This window comes from Peromyscus californicus, unplaced genomic scaffold, assembly GCF_007827085.1.
Source record: "Peromyscus californicus insignis strain IS unplaced genomic scaffold, ASM782708v3 Scaffold_4__1_contigs__length_199733344, whole genome shotgun sequence".
NCBI classification, from domain to species: Eukaryota; Metazoa; Chordata; class Mammalia; order Rodentia; family Cricetidae; genus Peromyscus; species Peromyscus californicus.
In genome coordinates this window covers 174,134,353-174,145,679 of record NW_026294562.1, presented here as the reverse complement: position 1 = coordinate 174,145,679, position 11,327 = coordinate 174,134,353, and the positions used below count along the sequence as shown (strand labels likewise).

General features: G+C 51.3%; 1 protein-coding gene across 1 annotated transcript; it reads right to left on the bottom strand.

The window, feature by feature from the left end:
* Positions 1-238: 238 nt before the first annotated feature.
* On the bottom strand, positions 239-10,278 carry Hipk4 (homeodomain interacting protein kinase 4). Its single transcript, XM_052714414.1, has 4 exons — positions 9,273-10,278; positions 3,367-3,723; positions 2,075-2,923; positions 239-1,285 (listed from the first exon to the last, which is right to left on the bottom strand). Exons 1-4 carry the CDS (start codon positions 9,735-9,737, stop codon positions 1,106-1,108), a joined length of 1,851 nt encoding a protein of 616 aa, XP_052570374.1. The 5' UTR covers positions 9,738-10,278; the 3' UTR covers positions 239-1,105.
* Between the last annotated feature and the right edge of the window lie 1,049 nt (positions 10,279-11,327).

Here is an 11,327-nt window from a genome sequence, read left to right as displayed (position 1 = left end):
GTGAGATGGGTTGTTGGTTAGGGGACAGGTGGCATGGACTTCTAATGGAGACATCTCAGCATGCAATGCACACAAGGCTGGCGTGGGCTGGGCATGCGGTGTGCGACCACACGGGCAGGCATGGGCTGAGCATGCACATAACCAGCATGTGTTGTACTGAGCATGTTCCAGAGCAATGTAGGAAGAACTGCTGCTCAATGCCATTGTGTATGGCAGGGTGGGGTGGGGGGGGGGGTGAAGGGGTGGGGGTGGCGGGGCCCAGAGAGACCAGAAGATCTGAACAACAGAGCATGTGCCAGGTCAGAATTTATTCCCACCAGTGCGTTTCACTTAGCATGTCCTGAGCGTGCGTGAGCGAGCATGCCAAGCCTGTCACAAATACAGAGGACTAGTCAGTGGTGCTTGCAAACTCAGATGGACGTGTGTCCAACAGAGAACATTCTGAGGGCAGATTCCCAAGGGGCCAAGCCCTTGGCTCTTTTTTTTTCCCCCTTTTAGTTTTAAGACAAGATCTCACTATAAGCCCAGACTGGTCTTGAACTTGTCATTGTAATTCTCCTCCTGCCTCAGTCTCCTGAGTACTTAGAATTACAAACCCTCTCCACCATGCCAAGTTGAATTTAGTTTATTTAGGGAATAACAGGTTACTGTGCCCAGCACAGCTTTTCTCTTCCAGTGCCGTAGTAGCTGGGCCTTTGGCCTCAGCCAGTAGCCAACCAGTCACAGCCTGGCAGAGGCAGACCGGGCTCCGTATGGGTAGTACAGGTTCACGCGGTGGTAACAGGCAGGAGCAGGGTTTGGAACAGTTATTTATTGAAATACACAGAGGCAAGTGGGCCCAGGCACAGTCCTGGCCAGTGAGGTGTAGTCCTCTTCCTGACTCACTGGCCTCAGAGCCTCAGGCCAGACCCTAAAGGCCTCCAACGTTTAGGGTGGGATATAGGCATGTTGCCAGGGGCAGGGAGTAGGAATATTCTGGATAGCTATTTTTCTGTAAGAATAATCTGTGGGTTCACAGGATGGCTCTAAGGAGCCATTTCAAAGCAAGAGGGGATGCCAGCCCAGCTAGCTCAGACCCCAGAAAACAATAGGGATGGGGTCCCCGTCAATGGTGCCCTCCAACATGCTGCAGAAAGCTGGTGGTCCTGGGTGGCCCATGTGGGTGGGGATGGCGGGCGGGGAGCCCTTGAGCTCGAGACCCCCGGATGCCCTCTAGGGTCCATTCTGGCTCATTCAGCCACTCTCCAGGACAGCTGCTTGGATCGAAGAGCTCAGGGCCTGACCTCTGTAGAGGGGAGAAAGAAGAACATCAGCAAGAAGTATGGGTACCTGCTGCGGTGTGTACCTGTCTACTGGAAGGAATAAGCAGGCATGAAGGCCCTCACTCCCTGTGCAGGCTTTCTCACAGTGCAACACATATTAGGGATGGGAGCCAGGGCAGACTAGGCTCATGCTAGGCAAATGCTCCACCTCTGGGCCACACCTCCAGCCCCTCACCGGGGAATTCTAGGCAAATGCTCTACTGCTAAATTATATCCCCACTCCCTCACATTGGATTGTAGGTAAGCACTCTACCTGCCACTGGAGGAGAGTCCCCAGTCCCTCACTGGTGGATACTAGGCAGGGATTCTACTACAAAACTAAATCTCCAGCCCTATTGGCAAGGAGGAGGTGTTAGTGTTTGTTTTTTGAGGTAGGGTGTTATTATGGAGCCCAAACTAAACTCGACCTTGAGGTGACCCTCCTGTTTCTGCTTCCTGGGATTACAGCTAATGTGCCACACCACCCAGCACCTTGCCCATTTCTTAACAGGTCCATCATTAGGTGCCTGTTTTCTGTCCCAGCCTTAATTAGAGCTAGTATAAGCCTTGAGCTGTCCTGAGGGTGCTAGTGTGAACTGAACCTTGTTTCCTTGTGTCGGAAGTCAGTGTTTACTGAACCTTAGGGCCTGGACGTGAGGTGACAGAAAGCTACAGCTGCAGGAGCCATGGCCCTTTTACCTGTGTACCACCATAGATTAAGCTCTAGGGAGGCCAAGACCCAGGCTGGGTGCCAGTCTGTGCACCCTGCTTACCTCAGTATCCATGGTCCTGTCTTTGATGCTGGGCCCATCTCCTTCCCGTTGTGGGATGATAGATGGCTCTGTGGAGGCCCCACGGCCTTCTCCTTCCTCCCAGCCACTGCCCCGACAGGACACAGCATCCTCTGGTGAAGCCTGACTTAGCCGGATAAGGTTACTGAAATTGGAGTCAGATTTGGAGCCTGCCGGGGCCTTGCGGGCCTTGTGGCGGCCGGTCAAGCGGCTGCCATAGAAAGCCAGGATAGGCTCCGGGCCTGAGTCAGGGACTCGATGGCCAGGATTAGCCACTTTGAGTGGGGCCAGCATGTCAGAGACCGTGTCGGACCGTGTGTCACTCCACAGCCCTCGTCGGGCCTCCTGAAGACTCAGGTCATCAAGCTGGTCGATGGCCCTCTGCATTCCTGGAGCCTTCTCCTCCCTGAAGAAGGACCCACTGCCTGCCATGCCACCCAGGCCTGCAGTATCCTCCTCCTCAGCCAGCCGGTAGTAGGGAGGCCCATCCTCTGCACTGGCTATGACAGGCGGGGGTGGTTTTCCATCCACCTGCAGGGACAGACGGCAGCCACGAAGGGACAGCTGGTAGTAGCGGGTGGCCTCGTGGGCACTGCGCAGCTGCTGCATGGACACGAAGGGGTGGCGCAGGGCCGCGCTGGGACTGATGCGTTCGTGAGACTCCCATGTTAGCATGCGTTTGATCAATTCCACCATGCTCTTGAGGTCTGCATGTTCGGCCAGCGCCTCCCGGTCTGGGAAACTCAGCCGATTCACAGCCCCGCCACCATTCACTGTCTCAATCTGGTCCAAGGATTTGAGCATGTACTTGCGGCGTTCCAGTGGGCGAACCTGGTGGGGCAGGGGGATACCAGGTGGAGGTGTGTCTAGACTCAGGGTTCCAAAAATCACCTGCTGTGGGAGCCAAGTAGGATCCCCCTGACGTCTGCCCACTTCTCTTGCTGCTTGGGCTGCCCAGTCTGGCCCCTCATACCAGATCCTGTATTTCTAATCCATAGCTCTCCTGCCATAGGAAGGATATGCGCTTCTGTTCTTTGGTCCTCCTGTCCCCTAACTCAGCTAGCTCCACACTTCACCTAGACCTCCAGTCTGACCCAGAGACATGGCTGTGACCTTCAGATTTGCTGGCCACCAGATTTGTTTTACTACCCAGGTCTGACAACTAACTCCCAAATTTCTGGTCCTCCCCCAAGGTCTAACCTAGAGTGTTCTTAATATAGCAGCTCCCCCACCACCAGCACGGATTGTCTTCACCCTGCCTGTTCCCTTCACACCTTGGTCTCAGCTAGGTAGTCGGCAGAGGACTTCAGCTGCCAGGGGTTGGTGGCATCAGGGTGGGGGTTCCGCTTGAAGAAGTGGTGAGCCTTGCGGGCGGCATGCAGCAGATGGGGCTTGGGCAAGCCCTGCGTCTCACAGATGTAGCGCACCTGGTCATACTCATTATTGCCCGGGTAGAGAGGCCAGCCCAGGTGTAGCTCGGCCATGACGCAGCCCAGAGACCACACGTCCACCTTCTCACAGAAGGGCAACCCCAACAGGATCTCTGGGGCCCTGTAGAAGCGGGACTGGATGTATGGCTCCTTCACATAGCGCACCTCACTGAATATGCTGGCCGAGCCGAAGTCAATCACCTGTGGAGGGCAGAGGGTATGGAACACAGGGCGGGTGGGCTGGTGGAGTGGTGGGGTGACCAGACTGTGGCCCCTCCTGGGGCTCATCCCTGCATTTCTCCTGGATCTGTCTAGTTCTGTGCCTTCGAGACTTCCTTTCTTGTGAATGTCCCTGTCTCCGCTAGCTGTTGCTTCTGGGTTAGATGTTAGGTCTGATTCTGTGTCTCTGATTCTCTGTGCTTGAACTTGTGCCTATAATAGTTGGGGACCCCCCCCACCCTGCAGTGCAGAGCCATGTATATAGTAGGCACATATTCTCCCATATTCCCCTGCCCTTCGTTGGTTAGTTTTGAGACAAGGTCTCAGGTATCCCAGGCTGGCTTCAGACTGGTTATGTAGCCAAAGATGACCTTGAACGCCTGTTCTCCACTCCCTACTTCCCAAGGTCTGAGATTATAGGTGTGCATAGCCAAGCCTAGCTCCCAGCTACCATTTTAATATTTCACATACTCTATATTTCACTTGTATGTGGGGTAGGGTACATGCGTATGTGGGTGGGTGTCATCACCCATGTGTGCACATGTAGGGAAGAAAGGTTGTTAGGTGTTTTCTACCACTCTACCTTATTTTTTAAGACAGGGTCTCTCACTGAACCTGAAACTCCCTATTTTGGCAGGATTTCCAGGTCACTGAGCTCTTAGGCCCCTCTTGTCTTCCCTTACAACCCCTCAGCCCTGCTATTATAAACCCAAGCCCAGAGCTAATGATGCTGGGGATCTGAATTTAGGATCTTCTGCTTCTGTGCAGCAAGCATTTAACCCACTGGAGAGATGGCTCAGTGATTAAGAGCACTGGCTGCTCTGCAGAGGACCCAGGTTCGGTTCCCAACACCCACATGGCAACTCACACCTGTCTGTAACCCTGTTTCCAGGAGAATCAAAGCCCTCTCCTGGAATGCCATAATACGTGCACAGGCACTCACCTGTCAACTCAGTTAGCCTTGTGGTGGTGGTGCACACCTTCAGTCCCAGCACTTGGGGTACAGAGGAAGGAGGAACTGTGAGTTGGAGGCCAACCTGGTCTACAGAGTGAGTTCCAGGCCAGCCAGGGCTACACAGAGAGACCGTCTCAAAAAAACAAAATAAATGAATTAAATTAAAAAATAAAATTCCAGCCGGGCGGTGGTGGCTCACGCCTTTAATCCCAGCACTCGGGAGGCAGAGCCAGGCGGATCTCTGTGAGTTCGAGGCCAGCCTGGGCTACCAAGTGAGTTCCAGGAAAGGCGCAAAGCTACACAGAGAAACCCTGTCTCGAAAAACCAAAAAATAAAAAATAAAATAAAAAATAAAATTCCAGTCCCACAAGAACAAGAGCTTTGTATTTCATTCAAGGCTGTGTCTCTAGAGGTCTGGAACAGTGCCTGGCACATTGTAGGGCCTAGGAAAGAGTGAATGGTAAACAATCAATATTTTTGAGTATCTGTGTTCCATGGTACTGGAGATTGAACTTAAGGCATCATGTATATTAGGTAAATATTCTAACACTGAGCTAGGCTCCCAACCTTTTTTTTTTTTTTTTTTTTTAAAGATTTATTTATTATGTATACAGTGTTCTGTCTGCACATATCCCTGCAGGCCAGAAGAGGGCACCAGATCTCATTACAGATGGTTGTGAGCCACCATGTGGTTGCTGGGAATTGAACTCAGGACCTCTGGAAGAACAGCCAGTGCTCCTAACCGCTGAGCCATCTCTCCAGCCCCCCAACCTTTTTTTTTATAAGTGTTTTTCTTTTTAAGATTTATCTATTCATGTATTTTATGTATATGAGTGTTCTGTCTTCATGCACACCGAAAGAAGGAATCTGATCCCATTACAAATGGTTGTGAGCCACCATGTGGTTGCTAAGAATTGAACTCAGGACCTCTGGAAGAACGGTCAAGTGCTCTTAACCGCTGAGCCATCCCTCCAGCCCCCTGTAAGAGTTTTTTAGTTTTATTTTTTATTCTAATCTTGTGTGTGTGTGTGTGTGTGTGTGTGTGTGTGTGTGTGTGTGTGTGTGTACACACGTGCGCGCTTGTGCACCCTTGGAATCCACTGAGACCAGATGAATCAGATGCCTCTGGAGCTGGAGTTACAGGTAGTTGTGGGCTGTCCAATATGGTACTGGGAACCTAACATGGGTCCTCTGCAAGAGCAGTCTGGCCATTTAACCACTGAGCCTCTCTTTAGCCAGCTTCTAAAAACTTATTTAGTTAGTTAATTAACCTAATTAATTAACTAATTTAAAAACCTAAATCAGTGTTCAGGTTTTGTTTTGTTGTTTTGAGACAGGGTCTCTCTACATATCCTTGGCTGTCCTGGATCTCGCTCTGTAGCCCAGGCTGGCCTCGAACTCACAGAGATCTGCCTGCCTCTGGCCCCTGAGTGCTGGGATTAAAGGCGTGCACTACCCTGCCAGGCATAGTGTTTGATCTTTGAGATAGGGTTTTGTGTCTCCCATATCCATTGTGCAGTCTAGGGTGCCTTTGAACTCCTGACCCTCCAGCTTCCACATGCACCAGCACACTGGGCCTTTGACATTTATGTAGAGGGTGCTCTTAGTTCCTGAGGCAGGTCTTGAATTCATGATAACCCTGCCTTCAGCAGCCTTAAGTAACTAGGATTATAGGCCTGCTTTACCAGGTCTAGCTCCTCTCTGGGGCTCTCTCTCTCTCTCTCTCTCTCTCTCTCTCTCTCTCTCTCTCTCTCTCTCTCCCCAGCTTCACAGCTAATCGCTCATCTCCCAGTGTCTCCATCTTCATTTCTGTGTTATCGACTGGGAAGGAACCACCCTGAAAGCCAAGTCCTCTATCATCTTCAGGCACGGTCTACACCCTGAAGGCCCTCAGCGCATGCCACGGGCCGTGGGCAGGAGCCTCCTTCGTCTCTCCCCCTCGCCGCCAGGTGGCGCTCTGCTGGTTTCACTGAATCTGTGACTCACTTAGTGGAGGCCATGGCTTTGCGCTCGGCCACCCCTCATCTTCCCTGCACACAAGGCTGATCATGAATAATTACTAGTCAGGACTCAGAATCCCCGAGAGCTTGAGAGACACTGGGCATTGAGTTTGTGGGGTCCCTTCGTTCTGAAAACACTGTAGGGGTGCCAGTGACTCCCAGATGCTGTGTGAGCCCTGCTAGATCTACAAAGATCTCTTCTTGGCTCATTGTCCTTCCATCCCTCAGGGCAGAAACACCCATCTCTTCCTGTCTCTGTGTCTCTGACATTCAGTGGGGTGCTGGGAGAGGCCAAGGACCCAGTGAAGGCAGCTTCGGTCCAGCCCCGCCCTTGGGTGCTGACTGCTCAGTCATCACCAGGCTCTTGATGACAAATGAGCTCGCAGAGGAGCCTGAGCTCTGACGGAGGAGGCAGAGAGGGATATCTGAGTAGGTGGATGAGCCACAGAGGCTCTGCAGGAGAAGTGAGACTGGGGGGGTGGGGGCAGAGGAGACAGCTCAGGTGCCCACCCCGGGTCAAGAACAGAGGCTAGAGGGACCTAGCTTGCAGTTGCCTAGGCCAGCAGCTCTGGTCCAAGTTGAGCCGTATCTTCCTCTCTCACAATTTTTTTTTTTTTAAGACAGAATCTCAAGTAGTGTAGACTGGCCTTGAACTTGCCACGCAGCCAAAGACAACCCTGGACTTCTAATCCCTCTACCTCTTCCTCTGCAGTGCTAGAATTATAGGTATCTGTCCCCATGCCCAGCTCTCCCTCACACATTTTCTCTTTGAAACTTAATTAATTGGGGCGGGGGGGGGGGGGGGCGTGCAAATGCAATCACATATGTGTAGAGGTCGGAGGACGCCTTTTGGGAGTCCGTTCTCTGCTTCCACCATATAGGTCCTGGGCATTGAACTCAAGTCCTTAGGCTTAGCAGCAAGCCAGCACCTTTACTGCCTGAGCCGTCTTACTGGCCCTGCTTTTTCTTAGCTGTGAGTGTGTGAGTACATGTTTGTGTGCATATGCACACATGTGTCAGAAGTTAGCCGCCTTCTACCACTCTCTACCTTATATTTTGAGACAAGATCCCTCATTGAACATGGAGCTTGCTGATTGGCTAGACTGGCTGACCAACAAATCCAGGAATCCTCCTGTCTCTACCTCCCTAACACTGATAGTACACCTGGCTTTTTATGTGGGTCCTGGGAACCTGAACTGAGGTCCTCATGCTTGTTCAACGGGCACTTTGCCATCCAAATATCTCTGAAGCCTGCCTCCCTCACACTGTGAAACCCACCAATGAATTCTGTTGTCTCTTGCTCCAGATCTGCTCAGAACCCACACATATCCCAGCTACATCTTGTTACCTGCGTCTCCTACTTGGGTCACCCCATCTGCCTTCTTGATCTTACTCCCCCCAAAAAATGAACGCCTAAGTCAGAGCGGGCCCTCCTGCTCTGAATTCATCTACGAGCCCAGCATGCTGGTGTGTGCCTTTGACCCCATTGTTTGGGAGGCAGAGGCAGGAGAATCTTCCATGAGTTTGAAGCCTGCCTGGTCTACATAGCAAGTTCGAGGCCAGCCAGGGATACCTTGTGAGACCTTGTATCAAAAAACAAAACAAAACAAAACAAAAACCACAAAGTAAAACCAGTTTTGACTGCGCCTATGAGGCCCTGCAAAACCCCGCCCCTGCCTCTTTTACCTCATGTCCTCCCTCTTCACCCCATTCATTCTCCACAGAACTCCCCTGTGTTGCTAGAATACTTCAGCACCACATGCTTCCACCTCAGCCTTTCTGCTGGCTGTTCCTTCTACCTGGAACCTCTCCCTTCTTCCATGGCCCTCTCCAACCCTCAAGACTCACTCAGGTGCCGCCTTCCTGACCACCTCTTATATTTCAACCTCCAGCCCATCCCACACCTGAGCAATACCCCATATCCTTCCCCTCATGCTCTATCTTCTTCTCACTCCCATGACACATTTTACTCCTTACCCGAGTACTGTCTCCCCCACTAGAGTGTCAGCCCTGACCTGAGCCAGAGGAGGGAAGCTGGATGGAACAGGGTTGGGGAGACTTCAGGGCCTGGAGGGGAAGCACGGAAGACCTCCAGTCTTTGACAGAGAGGACCTCAGAAATGAGATGGAGAAGCCAGGCATGGTGGTGAATACCTGTAATTCAGATACTTGGGAGGAGGGACCCACTCAAAATTCAGACCAGCCTGGACTACACGAGACCCTGTCTCCAAAAAACAAAACCCAACAAAACGAGCTGGCTGTCGTGACACATACCAATAATCCTAGCACTTGGGTAGTAGAGGCAGGTAGGTCATGAATTCAAGTCATCCTCAGCTACACAGCGAGTTCAAGGCCAGCCTGTGCCATGAGACCCTGTCTCAAAAACAAAAACAAACAACAACAAAACGAAAGAATTGGGATGGGATATGGAAGACTGCCGGACAGCAGGAGGACAGGCAGCTCGGGAATCAGGGACACCTCAGAGCCACATCATGGGACTGACCAGGGAGCCCCACACGTTGGCAGAGCACCCGGGGCAAGGTTGAGCAAAGCTGTTTCCCAGGCAGCCTTACTCACCTTTACCCTGAAGGGGCAGCGGGTCTGGTCCACTAACATAATGTTTTCAGGCTTGAGGTCAGCATGGATGATGGCGAGCTCCTTGAGCCGGGCCAGTGCTCTCAGCACCTGCAGGGTGACAGTGCGGATGTGCCGGGCAGGAAGAGGTGCGAAGTTGTTCTCTTTCTGGAACTCAAAAAGGTTTTGCTCCAGTAGCTCAAAGACCAAGTAGAACTTGAGGGCATCGTGGAAGAACTCAAGAAAACGGATGACATGGGCCTCATCGGGATCCAGGCCTCGTACACATCGTAGCAGCTTCAGCTCATTCTTGATGATGCGGCTTCGGTACGCGTCATTCTTCAGGATCTTGATGGCCACCATTTCACCTGTACTCCGACGCCAGCCCTTGGCCACCTCTCCGAAGGTGCCCTTGCCCAGCACCTCAATGATGTCGTAACAGTCAGTCTCTGACTGGATGGTGGCCATGGTGCCCTGGCTGCCAGTCACTACTCTGCCCTTCCCACTGAACCACTTGCTTGGCTGCCTAGACGTCCCACCCTGATGATGGTCTTTCAGTCCTCCTAGCGGGGGAAAGATAACCACACTCCTGTCTCTCCCGATGAGGCTAGCCCCTGCCTCCCTGGCACCCCTTGACCCTCTTGGCCACACAATGAGTCTACCAGGGGCTACACCCCTCCCCCCAAAGCCCTCCTGGCTTGGGATGAGGGGGCTCAGGCCCCCCTGAATGGATTCCAGCGTTGCTGAGTGGCTTTGATTCTGTTGTTAGAGACCTGAGTCCTCGGCTAGAATGGGGGGTGGGGTGCCAGGCTGGGCCCCTCCCCCACCCACTGATGGAACCCTGGAGAAGCTGACAGGGTAGACTCAGGGATTTTAATCATTGACCTTGGGTGTTCAGAAATAGGGACATGCTGATAGGCATGTGAGAATGTGGAAAGATTTCCCAAGTTAGAGGGAGGGAGTGTGTGTGTGTGTGTGTGTGTGTGTGTGTGTGTGTGTGTGTGTGTGTGTTGTAAGGCATAGAGGGGATGTATGCATAGGGTAAGATCCAGATTGTAAAGGCACTGAATGCAGGCTAAAAAGTTTGAACTAGCCACTGGGGAGCCATGGAAGGCTTTGAGCAGGGGAATGAGGGGTGTCGGACCTGAGTCTTCACACGAAAGCTTCTGTGTGAGAATGGTCGTTGTTTGGCGTTCAACACAGCGGCTGCACCTTAAGCAACTGCTGTCCCAACTAGCAATTGCAACTCCGCAGCTAAAGGTAGCCATTCTATAGAAACCTTCTATAGAATTCAGGATTCAGAGTTGTCGTGAAATCCTGCTCGCTCAGAGAGGCTGGAGAGTAAATAGCTAACCTCCTCCCGAAAAAGGAGCGTCCTTTTACTCAGCCCCCACTAAAGAACCCTCACTATACCTAATTCCTTCCTATCACTTCCTGTCAGCTAGTTGCTGACTCAGCCTCCTGAACTCAGGTTAGTTTTATTTAATCAAACAAATGTAACATGTCTTTACACTATTAACAAAAGCAGCAGAAACAAATGTAACACATCTTTACACAGTTAAAATAATATTCCACAACATTTCTCCCTTTTTGTCTAAATAAAAAGAAAGGGTTTTAACTTAGACATAGTAAGACTATATACAATAAGAACAATTGGGGCTGGAGAGATGGCTCAGAGGTTAAGAGCACCGACTGCTCTTCCAGAGGTCCTGAGTTCAATTCCCAGCACCCACATGGTGGCTCACAACCGTCTGTAATGAGATCTGGCGCCCTCTTCTACATACATAATAAATAAATAAATCTTTAAAAAAAAAAAAAAAAAGAACAATTATCAAGTAAGGATTACATTCACAAGGTTCAGTCCACTTGTGTCTGGCAGATTTAAAGAAAATACTCCATTAGCTATCCTGTCTTAGTGAATCCAAAGTGTTATGCCTGATTGACTTTCTAATCATAACTAAGGAAAACTACAACTATAACTAGTCTTCAACTCCATCAAAGTAAACAGGAACTGCACTGCAAGCAACTTCCAAAACTCTAGAAGTGACAGAGATGTCT